This window comes from Molothrus aeneus, chromosome 7 (assembly GCF_037042795.1).
Source record: "Molothrus aeneus isolate 106 chromosome 7, BPBGC_Maene_1.0, whole genome shotgun sequence".
NCBI lineage: Eukaryota > Metazoa > Chordata > Aves > Passeriformes > Icteridae > Molothrus > Molothrus aeneus.
In genome coordinates this window covers 9,091,375-9,103,562 of record NC_089652.1, presented here as the reverse complement: position 1 = coordinate 9,103,562, position 12,188 = coordinate 9,091,375, and the positions used below count along the sequence as shown (strand labels likewise).

The window sequence follows — 12,188 nt, the reverse complement described above, 5'->3', positions numbered from 1 at the left end:
TTGAGTACAATTGATCTGGAGGGGGAGGATGTATTTCTTTTTTGAAATAAAAAGGACAAGCATTTTGAGAAACGTGGCAGGAATTTCTTTTGTCCAGAGGTAGGAGAGACTGATCCAGCCAGTCCAATCTTTACCTCTAGTCTTTGCAGCTGGCTTCTGCTTCAAATCCTGTCCATCACAAAAAGGTACAAGTCTGTCCTTCTGGCACAAATAAAACTTGCCCACATTGTTGCCAATAACAATGCAGCAAGTCTAAGTATGTGAAGAGGAGCTACTGAATTTAACTTTACTGAAACCTGAGTAACTTTGAATTTGTTCTGTGTTATTGCTTTATGCATACAGATCTACTGTGCTTGGAAAAAAGTGGGTTTGTATTTATCTTCGCTCTTTGTAGGTGTGAGGTTGGGGTGGTAGAGGGGCTCCTTATTGTAGTGATACTGTACAAATTGCATCCAATACTGAATTTATAAATAATCCAAAGTTTTTTTGGCTGGAAGTCTTAATTTATTTAATTTAGGTTTCATTTTTTTAAAATATGTACAGTTCTTGTTTGCTTCATAACCTCAGCATGGTTTTTATTTATATCCTCTCTTTTTAGAAACAGTTTATAGTTCTTGTTTCATGATGATGTAAGCCCTGTGATGCACTCATAAGAATTAGTATCTCATCAACAGCTGGATTGCTGAAAAGTGCTCGGTCCTCCCATAAATGGGAGTGGTCAGTTTTAACATGAAGGGACTTTTAGAGCATGCCTGGGTGTTTGGGTCTCTACACTGGCTCTGAAAAGATGGATTTTGTAGTGAGAACAATAACCTGGTTTGAGGCAGGGAAATTCTCAGTCTGAACGAAATGATGTTTTTATTGTGCTCTGTATTTCAAGTAAACCAAAAATGTGTTTTTCCCCCTCTCTGCCTTTATTTAAATCCCTGACTCTTTTGGAGCAGTCATCAGTCAAAATGAGATACAGATAATTTGTGTCTAAGTTTTGTGGGCTCTTCTGAGACAGGTGACAAGTGTTCCTGTATGAAGTGTTTACCCTATGAAGTGTTTATCCTACAAATGCTAGCAAAGCTTGAGCCATCTCATTTTAGATTCAGTAAAGCATTTTCCATCACAACATTATGTTTAGAGGTGTAATTACAAGTTCTGCATGATCCTGGATTTACTTTAAAGTGTGCTAGAGAACTTGTTAAAGAAAACAACATGTGGGTTTCTGCCCACGTGACTGCCAGCCCTACAGCCTACACACAGCAAGGTCATCTGCACATCCAGATAGCTCCTGGTCCCCCTTTCAAGTCCCAGGTGAGTCTGTCCTGAAAGTTACCATTTCCTCCCTTCTTGAAGTGAGCCTTTAAAAAAAAAAAAATTAAACCAAAGGATTTCATACCATTTCAATCACACTGCTGGCTGATCTGAGAGAGGAGGGATTCTTGCACTGAGTGGGGCTGCACAGACATGGCAGAAGTACCTCAATTAGCTGAGAAGGAACAATCAGAGATAGACACAAATGTGCACGTGCACACAGAGCAGTCTCCTGTTCTTCAGAGAGGAAGCAAACTTCCTCTGGTAATGGAGGATTTGAGGGAAATGGCATTATATTTTCCATCATAGGAAAAAAAAGTGTATTAATAAGGATCCCATAGTTCTTGCTGCAGTTTCCTGGACAGAAATAAATTTGATTGTGGGCCATAGCAGAGGTCAAGCACACCCAGAACCCATCAGGCACAATGCATAGGTGATCACTACATGGGTAGGGAGTCCCACAAGTCCTGAGCACTACATTGAGATCTACATGTGTGTCATGGGCAAGTCCCTTGGTAGCTGACACATCACACACATTTATTCTGTCTGGGGGGATTTCCAGGACAGAATTGGGCTTGTGTTCAGCATATGTGCATTTGAAAAGATGCAGTAATGGTCCAGAGTGGAGAGGTCCTGAAAATCCTAAGGATGAGAGAGAAGCTAATGCTGTCAGCAGGGACACAGAGGTTGCCTGTCATTCTCATTTGCTGGGAGCTGGTTCCACATAAGGACAATATAACCAACTTTATTAGTGCAAGTGGTTAGAGACTCTTACAACTCTCCTTGGACAGCAGCGACAGAAAAGAAATTCATTATGAAAATCTGGATCTTGGATCTGCTGCACACACTTTTCCCAGAGGTGAGATAATACCTAAGCATGCCTGCTGCTGGTATGACTGGCTTGGAGGCAGAACACAAATTGCAATTGTTTTATAACACTCAGGGACTTCCTTTGGAAGATAAAAATGCTTCAACTTATTTGCGTGCAAGCTACATTTCCTCAGACATCCATCATGAAATTTATTCTTCTGGTTTTAATTAATCATGGCTAGAAGACACTATCACAGAAAAAGGAGTGTTAGCATTTGAGATATCATAAGTATTGGTTAAATGGAAGAATTTGGCAAACTTACCCAGATTAATTAATACCTTGGTGGCCTACAAAATTCATGTGAGTTCATGGTGGTGGCACTCTGTGTTTCAGCCTGTGAAGTTGAGCACATACCTGTTTCAAAACTAAATGAAGCCTTCATTTTCCTGGCTGCATGAAGGGATTTCCCAGGATTTGCAGTCTCAGTGACTCTTTAACTGCTGCAGAAGTAGCTCAGAATATCAGAGTAGTTTAAAGTCTGGATGCTGTGGGATGTGGAGGAGGCCACTGGGCTTTGAGGCATGGGTGTGCAGCACTGATGATAAACTTCAGCTCTGGACTCCTGCTCTACTTCAGCCATAAAATTGCCTTTCTGTATATGTTCTGTTGAATTAAGAAATGTATAATGTATATTACATGCAAATGTCCAGAGTCTCTCTCCCAACCTTATCTCAGTTTGAGGAGACAGTCTATAAAATAAACCAGAAATAATCAGGTAATTGTATGTGCTATTCTGTCATCAGATTTTGAATAGTCACATTATTTTCTCAGGTGTCTCATTTGCTGTAAGTTGACAGGAATTATAAAGGACTGAGATAAACCCTTGCAAATCTCACCAACCTGTTTGAAGGGGCAAAATCAGCCAACCTGTTTGAAGGGGCAAACCCTTGCTCTTGCTTCCTGTGAACAATATCTTTCACATCCTGCTCTCTTTTTTTTTTCTTTTCCTTTCTTTCATATGTTGAGTTCTTTTCATCACCTCACCTTATCCTACATGGTCAAGTTAACGTTCCACTTCACCTGTGTTCACAGAGAATGCAAATAAACTGGAAGAAAGTGCAAGAGGGATCTACATCCCTTGTCCAGAGCATTACAATGGCTTCTGCATGCATGGCAAGTGTGAGCACTCCACAAACATGCTGGAACCGTCCTGCAGGTAACCCTTCTCCTACCAGCAAGGGAAGGCTACACACATGGAAATATTGACTTACAGAAACACTTAATCTGGATCAGCTATGGAAAATAATGGCAACCATGGCCCTTTGTGCTACAAAATCCATCAGACTTAAATTATTCAACGAAGTCCCAAAAGTGTATTGAGTTATGAACAATGTTAATTGACTGTAAGGCCATCCAGTAACCTTTGGTTATATTTAGATGTGTTTTTAAAAGCCCTTCACAAAGCACTCAGACCTCTCGAGGTGCCCTCCTCAGCCTGAGGGAGAGGAGTGCCACCAGTGTGTGTCCCTGCTGGGGCAGGAGCGGTGCTCGTGGGGCAGCTGGCTTCAGCAGGAGGTGATTCTGGAGGAGCTTTGGGCAGGGAGGAGGAATATAGTGAAAGCACTGTAGTGCTCCTGCATAGGGGCAGATATTGCTTCTGAAGTCCACCCAGTGGCCAGGTGGCTGGAAAAGGACTGTTACACATGAAGCACCATTTTCCTGGGGCACTGGAATAGGAGCACAAAGATACACACCAGACTCTCCCCAGGGCAGAACCTCAAACCAGCTTCTCCCAGCTCACACAAACAGCCAGGACACATTTTGCTCTTTGCAGCTTCTACATTTTAGGTGCTCCATTCAGCTGAAAAATGTCATTTCCTCAAGGTGCTGGCAGCTGTGGGAATGCAGGGGAGGAAAAGCAAGGAAGCACAAGGCTTAACCCATCAGGGTTAGTGCTCCACTAACACACCTGAGAGGAGCCCAAGCCATCTGTCTCAGTCCCTGACAGTTGCTGCTGCCGTTGACCTGGATTTTCACATCTTGCTTGGGCAATTAAGGGGAAACAGGGCAAGAACTAGAACTGTAAAAGCAAAATCACAGAGCAGAGTGGAGATATGAGGCTGCAGGAGGGGAACTGGTGAGAAGAGCAGCAGGCAGCAATGGGGTGGATGGTTGCAGCATCAATAGAGGGGTTTTTTATAGCAACCAGACGAAATGTAAATGATGTATCCACTTTCAGGAACATCTAATCACATTTCATATGGAGCCTGGATGATTGCTTATCACCTCCTTAGGGGTAATCTGCATAAGGTACCACAGCTCGATGGCTTTTCACCCTCCCCCACCTCCCCAAAGACAGGGAGAAATCTAAAGTATGTTGTGCAAGGAACTAAATGGGTTCTCATCACAACGTGAAAGTAGTTCCACTTGAAGCCAGTTATGTCTTGGTCCCCTGGGCCCCTCCTGACACTCTCACAGTGTTGTTCACTCTCACAGACCATGGTGACACTGAGGACCACAAGTCTTCCCTCTGAGAGGTTGAGCACTCACTGATACTCTCTCTGTGGGAGTCCATTCTGCAAAAAAAAAAAAAAAACAAACCAACACATAAGCTTATGCTTCAACCACTATTTTTTTTTCCACATACAATTTTTCCAGCATTCTTTGAAAGCAGCAGGTATAACGAGGAACAAATATTTTTTATTTCAGATGCGATGCCGGCTATACTGGACAACACTGTGAAAAAAAGGACTACAGCGTTTTATATGTGGTTCCAGGTCCAGTACGATTTCAGTATGTCTTAATAGCAGCTGTGATTGGAACCATCCAGATTGCTATCATCTGTGTTGTAGTCCTTTGTATTACAAGGTCAGTATCTCTGGTATTTTACAGTAGAGGGAGAAAATACTTTTGTTTTTCCTGCAATGTGCGCTGATTATACCGATTTCTGCAGTGACACTACTGATAACAAATGCTATTTAATTCACCAACAAACAGAAGATATCATCTGGTTCAGCCAGCCAGTGCTCCTTCATTATTATGACTGAATTTTTACTTCCATCTTAATCAAACTTAGGTAGCAACGGTGCCTACAGCAAGTGAAGTTCTCTATTTTGTATTCAGATGCTTGGACAAATATTGTTCTTATAAATAGGGGAAATATAAATACAGCAGCTGGATCAACACTTAATAAAACTAATCATATCTCCATCTGGTTTCCTTAAGGGCCCATTCCCTTAGTCCTAATCAGGCAAAGCATGCAGACTTTTAAGCCTGTTTGCAGCCCCGCTGATTAAATGATTTCATTAGGCTTGAGTGCATGTTCAAAGGCACTGCACATGTTTTAGGGTCTTCCATATATGATGTACTCAGGGTTTTTTTCTTTAGTGAGGAGCAGAGGGTTGTGTGAATGGAAAAAGCCCCAGGGTAGTTCAGAATGAGAGGGGTAAATGCAATCCTTCCCCTCCATGTACTGCTCTACTCCCCCACTTGACCGTGTTACTGTCTCTGGGAGGGCTTGGGGTAAATTCTGAAGGTCAAGCATCCACGGGCTTCTCTTAGAAATCACAAGGTTAAATTAATTCAGCTAGCAGCACTGATAAATCCCTCTTTTAAAAATTATTTTCTTTTTAAAATTAAAAAAAAATGTCAGGTATCATACCTCCATGCATAATAAAATCTCTATTTCAGTCCCCATGTTGCACTACCTGGCTGGAAGACAAGTGTAGAGCATTTGTTCCAGGAAAAGAATAAAAAAAAATCATAGATCCTTCTATGGCCTAAAGGCACAAAACAAAACCTTTTTTAGCCAGAGTTCATCACCTGAATGGCAACTGCCAAATGAGGCAGTAGATTACAGGAGGTGGTATTCACTGAGGTAATTCAAACAACCAAAAATACAGCATGTAGTGAGAGAAAGAAAATGGTGTAGTAACTGATAATGGAATAAATGTGTATTGTTTTGTCAAGTGAGTCTAGTTTTGTCACCTTGATGCAGTGAGCAAAGTACTTCGTACTGAAGAATGAAGACAGGGAGCTCTGAGTGATCCGGTACTGTAATGCAAATTACCTGCCACACTGTTTTCATACAGAGACAGTATCTTTCCCCCACACTTTGTAACCAAGTCAATTTATGATCTTTTCACTTTTTTCTGTAATGCATGTAATTACTGCAGAGCATCCTCCATCCCAGCATAATGATTTGAGATACATTTGCAGAAGTGTGCTCTTAAGTGGCCTAAGAGAAATCCACATGACAAGAGAGCGTTGTGGCAGCGTATGCATGAGCAATTGAGTTTTTGAAGTTCTCTGCTTTGGAGAACCTGACTGTACTGGTTTGAACTCCACACCCTGAATTCTTGAAAGTATTGAAACCACCTTGCCAGGCTCCTGGGAGAAGGAAGGGAAACTTCACTTAGAGGGCATTGCAGCCAAATTCTTTGCTGCTCATTTCAGTGCAACTTCAGCTAATTAATTAACCAAGCGAATTTGGTGCATCCATGTGAGCCTCACAAAACTACCATTGTAATCTTCCAGCTATCATTACTGTTGTTGCTCTTAAAATTTTACCTGTACAGTGGTGCAAATCTCTGGGGGTGTCCTCCATTGCTGGAAGGCTCTCAGCAAGTCCTGGCAACTTTTAGTGCTGTTGTTGCACCGACACTTTAATCTGAATAAACAGGCTGCTGACAGCTGAGGTTTGCCCCTGCCCCTTCCTCTGCCTCCTGGGCACTTAGCCCTCCAAGTTGCCATTCCATTTCTGCAGCCAGACAACCAACAGAGTCAGAGGATGGACTCAGCTGAAAATGCAACCAACAGAAGTGATGATGACTGGGGTTTAAGTGACTCGGAGCTTGGCTACTTATCACTAGTGCCAGCAATGGGAATAAGTTTCTGAGGTGGAAGAGTAGGGAACCAGAGGCCAAGAGGCACAGCAAGGCACAGTCTGCCCAAGGACTTTTAGCTTAGAGATAAAGCAAAAAAAGAAGCAGTGATTAAAGTGAAGGAGGATGGCAAATAATATAGGTATGGCCTAGTGTCATAATGATTCTCAGCAGTTTTCTTTACAGCTTTGCATTTTTAGTGCTTCCCTAATGTTTAGTCACAGCAGCTTATTTATGTGAAGAAATAACTTGATTAAAAATGAATGCATAACGTGTTTTACCTGCTATGAATCACATTGTGAGTAACTCGAGCTCGGGAGCAAAGCTTCAGTGGAGGGAGGGAGGGAGGGCAGCCTGTGCTCCAGTACTTGGTTTACATCGATGTTACTGCTGTGCTCATAAATGAATGCACCCCCCACACAGTGCACTACAAAGGACTTTTGATTAAAGAGTTAAGAACCAAGGAAAACCTATCACTCGGTTTTAGCAGATGATTAAGTCTCAAAAGCTGGTTAAACACCAATGCTCCCCTTAAGAGCCCCTGCTGCACTTCAGACACAACCCACCTGTAAATGCTGTAGCATTGTGTGTAAGCAGCCTGGGGCCTTCCCAAGCTCCCAGCCATGGGTAATGTACAATTGAAACATGGGCATTTTTGGTTCAAAGTTACTTTTTCATCATTAATTAGAGTAATCTCTACATTTGAATTAATTTCTCTCAAGCTTGAAGCAACTATGTAGATACTGTCAGCGTTGGTTGGGGAAAGTGCCTATGAAATGTTCATCTCCTTGCTTCCAGCTCCTGGATCCCAAGAGCAGTTGGTATCCCCCATGCACAGCTGCATCCCCTGGCATTGCTGACCATCCTCATCATCCCCCAGCCACCTGACTCCTCCACATTTCATAGAAAATCAGTCTGGTTGTGCCCACTGTGCCCTGGTTCCCTACTTCACATGGCTGAGTGCTGGGGCAAAGCAGGGCTGTAAATCCAGGTGCTGGGGGCTCAGGGAGGAGCCCTGGGTGTTGGTGGGGCTGTCTCAGCCCATGGAAGTGTCCCTGGCCGTGTCCTGCAGAGCCCCAGGAGGCCTGGCTGTGTGGGCAGGACAGGAGGGGCCACGCAGGGACAGTGGCCAGGGGATGCACAGGGAGCCAGCCTTGCTTGCTAACAGCAGCTCCCTGCCTCACTCCCAAAGTCTGATGGCCTTTCCAGGGAACTCACAGTGAATCATGAGTTTGTCATGAGATCCCAGACCGGCTGAAGTCTGCCTCAGCTCTGTAATGAAAGCTCTGCCCTGACCCCCGAGAGCACAGGAGAGGCAGCCTGGTTTTTCCTGGAGCAATGATAGCAGCCTACTTCACTGCTTCCCAGGAAGGAACCAGGCAAAATATAGCCCACAGCCATACAGCTTCTCATGAGGGGGTGGTCCTGGTGGCTTAAAAGTGAGGCAAGTCAGGACAGTCTGACCCATATTTTGCTAGACACTTACATAATTGTATTCCAGCATTTTTTAAAATGTTTCCTAAATTCTTATGCTCCTGTTTAGCCTTTTGGTTGACGTCACAAAACTATAACATCACTCCCATTCAACAGGGGGGAGAAAATGACCTTTTTCTTTTATTTCACTCTGTTCTGCTCTTAGTTATTTGACACAGAGCTGCAGGCAAGTGCTTTAAGCTCTCACTGCACTGACGTGTGCTCTCCCAAGTGTATGAGTTGTAGGGTTTTACCTAATGCTGCTGAAAGCCTCCTGTGACAGAAGAACAAGTCAGCCCCATACAAAGGGATTTTTTTTTTCCATGTCAGTGTCATCTGGAGTATTGTGGAGCCCCTTCTCATGGCACTCCAAGAGAGTGTTTCAGTCTCTGTTGTGCAGCTGCCCACAGTTTTTACCATGACCACCCTTGGCTTTCAGCTGATTAGAACATCCTTAGTTTAACCTGGGATTAAACTTCTCCATGCTTTCTGCCTGAGGGTGCCTTTCCATGAGAGAAAGCCAGAAACACACCATTAGCTTTCCATTAGGGAGAAATGTAGCATCCCCACAGCAGGTGAAAGGTTGAAACGGGCCCTTGCTGAGGAGCACTGGAGGTCCCAAGACACACGGGGGTTTGCCCCTGCAGCTGTCCAAAGGAATTTCAGATTTGGGGCTTTCCAGAACAAGTGCTTTCCACAGCAAGCCAAGCAGCCCTGGCACGGTGCAGGCACCTGTAAGTGCAGTGGCTGTTGGCTCATGGGCTGAGCATGGAGCATTGCCATGGACACTCAGGGGGGCTGCAGACACTTAGGGCCTTGGAAAGGCAGCCCCTGCAGCCACTGTGTAAGCACTTCACAGACCTGGGACGCTGGCCCGGTGAGCATGGGACCATCCTTGCCATGGATCATGGACCACGGATCTCCCACCCGCACCTCGCCCAAAATAAACCCATTATTTAAAGCTGAACAACGCAGTGTGCTTGGGATCACTGCAATGTAGCAGGAGTGCCCAGGGTTCAGGAATCCGAACATCTCCCTTGCCATAATTTTGTTCACAGTATGTGTTTGGGGGTTCTGGTGGCTTTTTTTTGTGGTGCCATTGCCATTAGGCAGCTGGTTTCATTTCATAGAGGAGGAAGCACACTGAGGGCTGGAGGATGCCCCTCTCGCCCTCGCATCCCTGCTGCTCCCACCACCTCCACCACCTCTGGAGCAGATGTGTTGCTAAGAGCTGTGTATTCTCACAACTCTCTTTTCCAGGAAATGTCCCAGGAGCAACAGAATCCACAGACAGAAGCAAAACACAGGGCACTACAGTTCAGACAACACAACAAGAGCATCGACAAGGTTAATTTAAAGAGCGCATGTTTCCACAATGGCAAAACTAACTGCAGAGAGCTTGGACTACAAAATACAGTATTATAGACAAAAGATTAAGACAAGATCTACACATGTTGCCTTGCATTTGTGGTAATCTACACCAATGAGAACATGTACTACAGCTATATTTGATTATGTATGGATATATTTGAAATAGTATACATTGTCTTGATGTTTTTCTGTAATGTAAATAAACTATTTATATCACACAATATAGTTTTTTCTTTTTCATGTATTTGTTATATATAATAAATACTCAGTGATGAGAAAAAAATTGCCTTTCTTAAATTTGCTGTATCTCATAGCTGTGTATAGTCTTGGGATATTGTGTATGGACACTAACAAGTCTCTTTTTTTTTCTTTTTCCAGTTCTAGTGGCAATTTTGAGTCTACTGAACTCAGTAGTAGGGTTTTGAGTTGGTCCAAGATCAGCGACAATTATGGATGTGGGAAAGGTGAAGAATAATTTAACCTACATTGAGGAGGGATAAAATATTTCAGATCCGGAGTCAACTACATTTCATCAGCCTTCTTCTCCCATGCCATCTATCTTTACTCTCCCATAGCTTAGGAAGTCTTTGCCTTCTAAATTAAATCCTAACCGAAGGGGAAATGGAAATTCTCGGTAACCACAATGAGAGTGTCGGGGGTAACGTTTCCATTTGGGATGGAATTAGGTGTCTGTCAAGGTGAACCCCACAAGAACACTTGGCAGAATCTCCAGCTCTGGTCACTGGAGTGAGTGAAAATTGCTTCTCACTCTTGATTGAAAATTATTAGGTTAAAAAAGTTAATAACATAATAACAGCTGAAATGCCAGTCCCATTTGCACCTCGTGAACATGCTGATATAATTTATTTTTTCAAAGAGAAGGTGAAAAACACTCAGAAAATACCTTATGAATAACTTTATGGGTGACCCTACTCCATTAAATGTAATGAACCCAAATGTTGGCTATACCTCAGGACAATAAGGGCATGGGTTGTGTCACATCCACATGATGGACAAGATGCAAAGTTATTTCTGTGATAGCTGAAACTCTCCAAAGCACATCCTTTCCAGAAGGTAATTCTGCTCTAGTTTGGGCTGTGAATTTTGAAGACAGCAGAGTGAGACTGCAGGGCAGAGTGGGGTAACATCACTGCTGCTGGATAACATCCTCTGCACTGAGTGCCCGAGCTCTGATCCCACTGGGCAGCAGAACTGAGCTAAGGAGCCCTGTAACAGCAGTCCCTGTGCTGCTCCTCTCCAGAGAGAATTTGCCCAGGCAGAACGTGCCCAAGACAGGAGTTAGGAGTATTTCTCACTGCCATCACCACGTCAGAGTCAGACCTGGGGTTACCAGGGATGATGTCTCATGAGTGTGTTTCCATTTCCTGCTTCAGCATCCATCTGGTCACTCACAGCAGTCACCACCAAGCCCACCAGTGACAGCCCACCCGGCCTGGCCTTCAGACACGGGTGCAGCAGTACTGCTCCTCTAACATGACTTTGGTCTTCCCCTCCCTACCCCAGCCTGCTTTAAAGTGAATCCATTGCATGATGTTCACATGGTCTCAGTTTTTGTCTTGTTCTGGGTTTCTTGGCTTTTTAAAGGTAATAAAAGGTGATTGGCAAGAGATGCTTCCAGACACCTGGTCTGTGCTGATTGATGGGAGTGGGAGTGGTGCTTGCACAGGCAGAGGGGCAGATGATGGCACAGGGCAGCTCCCTGGCGCTGGAGTGCTGGCCCTGCAGGGACCTCCTGCTCCCTGGAACTGTAGGCTGGGCCAAGGCAGAAGGAGAGGGGGATGTCCAGCAACCCCCTGCTCCTCAGCCCTCACCCAAGCTCTCCAATATTGGATCCTTGTTTTCAGATTGGAAGAGTGATAGAGTGGGGCAGGAGTGCACAGCAGAGGCTGAGAGCAGATGTGACCCTGGCTGGCTGCACCACAGGGATGTTTCCAGGCTCAAACCCACTGCAGGATACTCCTCCTCTCTGTCCCAGTCCTTGCAGGTTTTGTGTCCCACTAACAAGCATCAAAATCACAAATTTTGAGCCGATTCCAAACATCAGTTTTAGTCGCCCCCACTGGGACTATCAGGTCTGGATTGTTTATTTCAATCGCTTACATTAGATACAAAAATCCAACATTAGCACATACACATTGCCATGGAGCTATAGCAATAAACCTAATTGAAAAGGCAAAGTTTGGCCTGGACAAAAACAGCACAGCATCACTTAGGAGTGAAAACAGGAGTCCGACACACTGTCTCCAAACTTCCCAATGTTATGCTCCTGCCTTTCACGGAGCAGTGGCACATTTAATCCCCAAACAGCATTTGCCAGGTGTCATTAG

At 44.2% G+C, this 12,188-nt stretch overlaps 1 protein-coding gene across 1 annotated transcript in view; it reads left to right on the top strand.

Moving 5' to 3' along the window:
- The window catches only part of TMEFF2 (transmembrane protein with EGF like and two follistatin like domains 2), a 124,497-nt gene extending 113,017 nt beyond the window's left edge, over window positions 1-11,480 (top strand). The window contains exons 8-11 of the mRNA XM_066554015.1: window positions 3,206-3,329; window positions 4,823-4,981; window positions 9,730-9,816; window positions 10,219-11,480. Coding sequence (XP_066410112.1) covers window positions 3,206-3,329; window positions 4,823-4,981; window positions 9,730-9,816; window positions 10,219-10,315 — 467 coding nt within the window. The 3' untranslated portion in view covers window positions 10,316-11,480. The remainder of the gene's footprint in view (window positions 1-3,205; window positions 3,330-4,822; window positions 4,982-9,729; window positions 9,817-10,218) is intronic.
- Window positions 11,481-12,188: the final 708 nt, after the last annotated feature.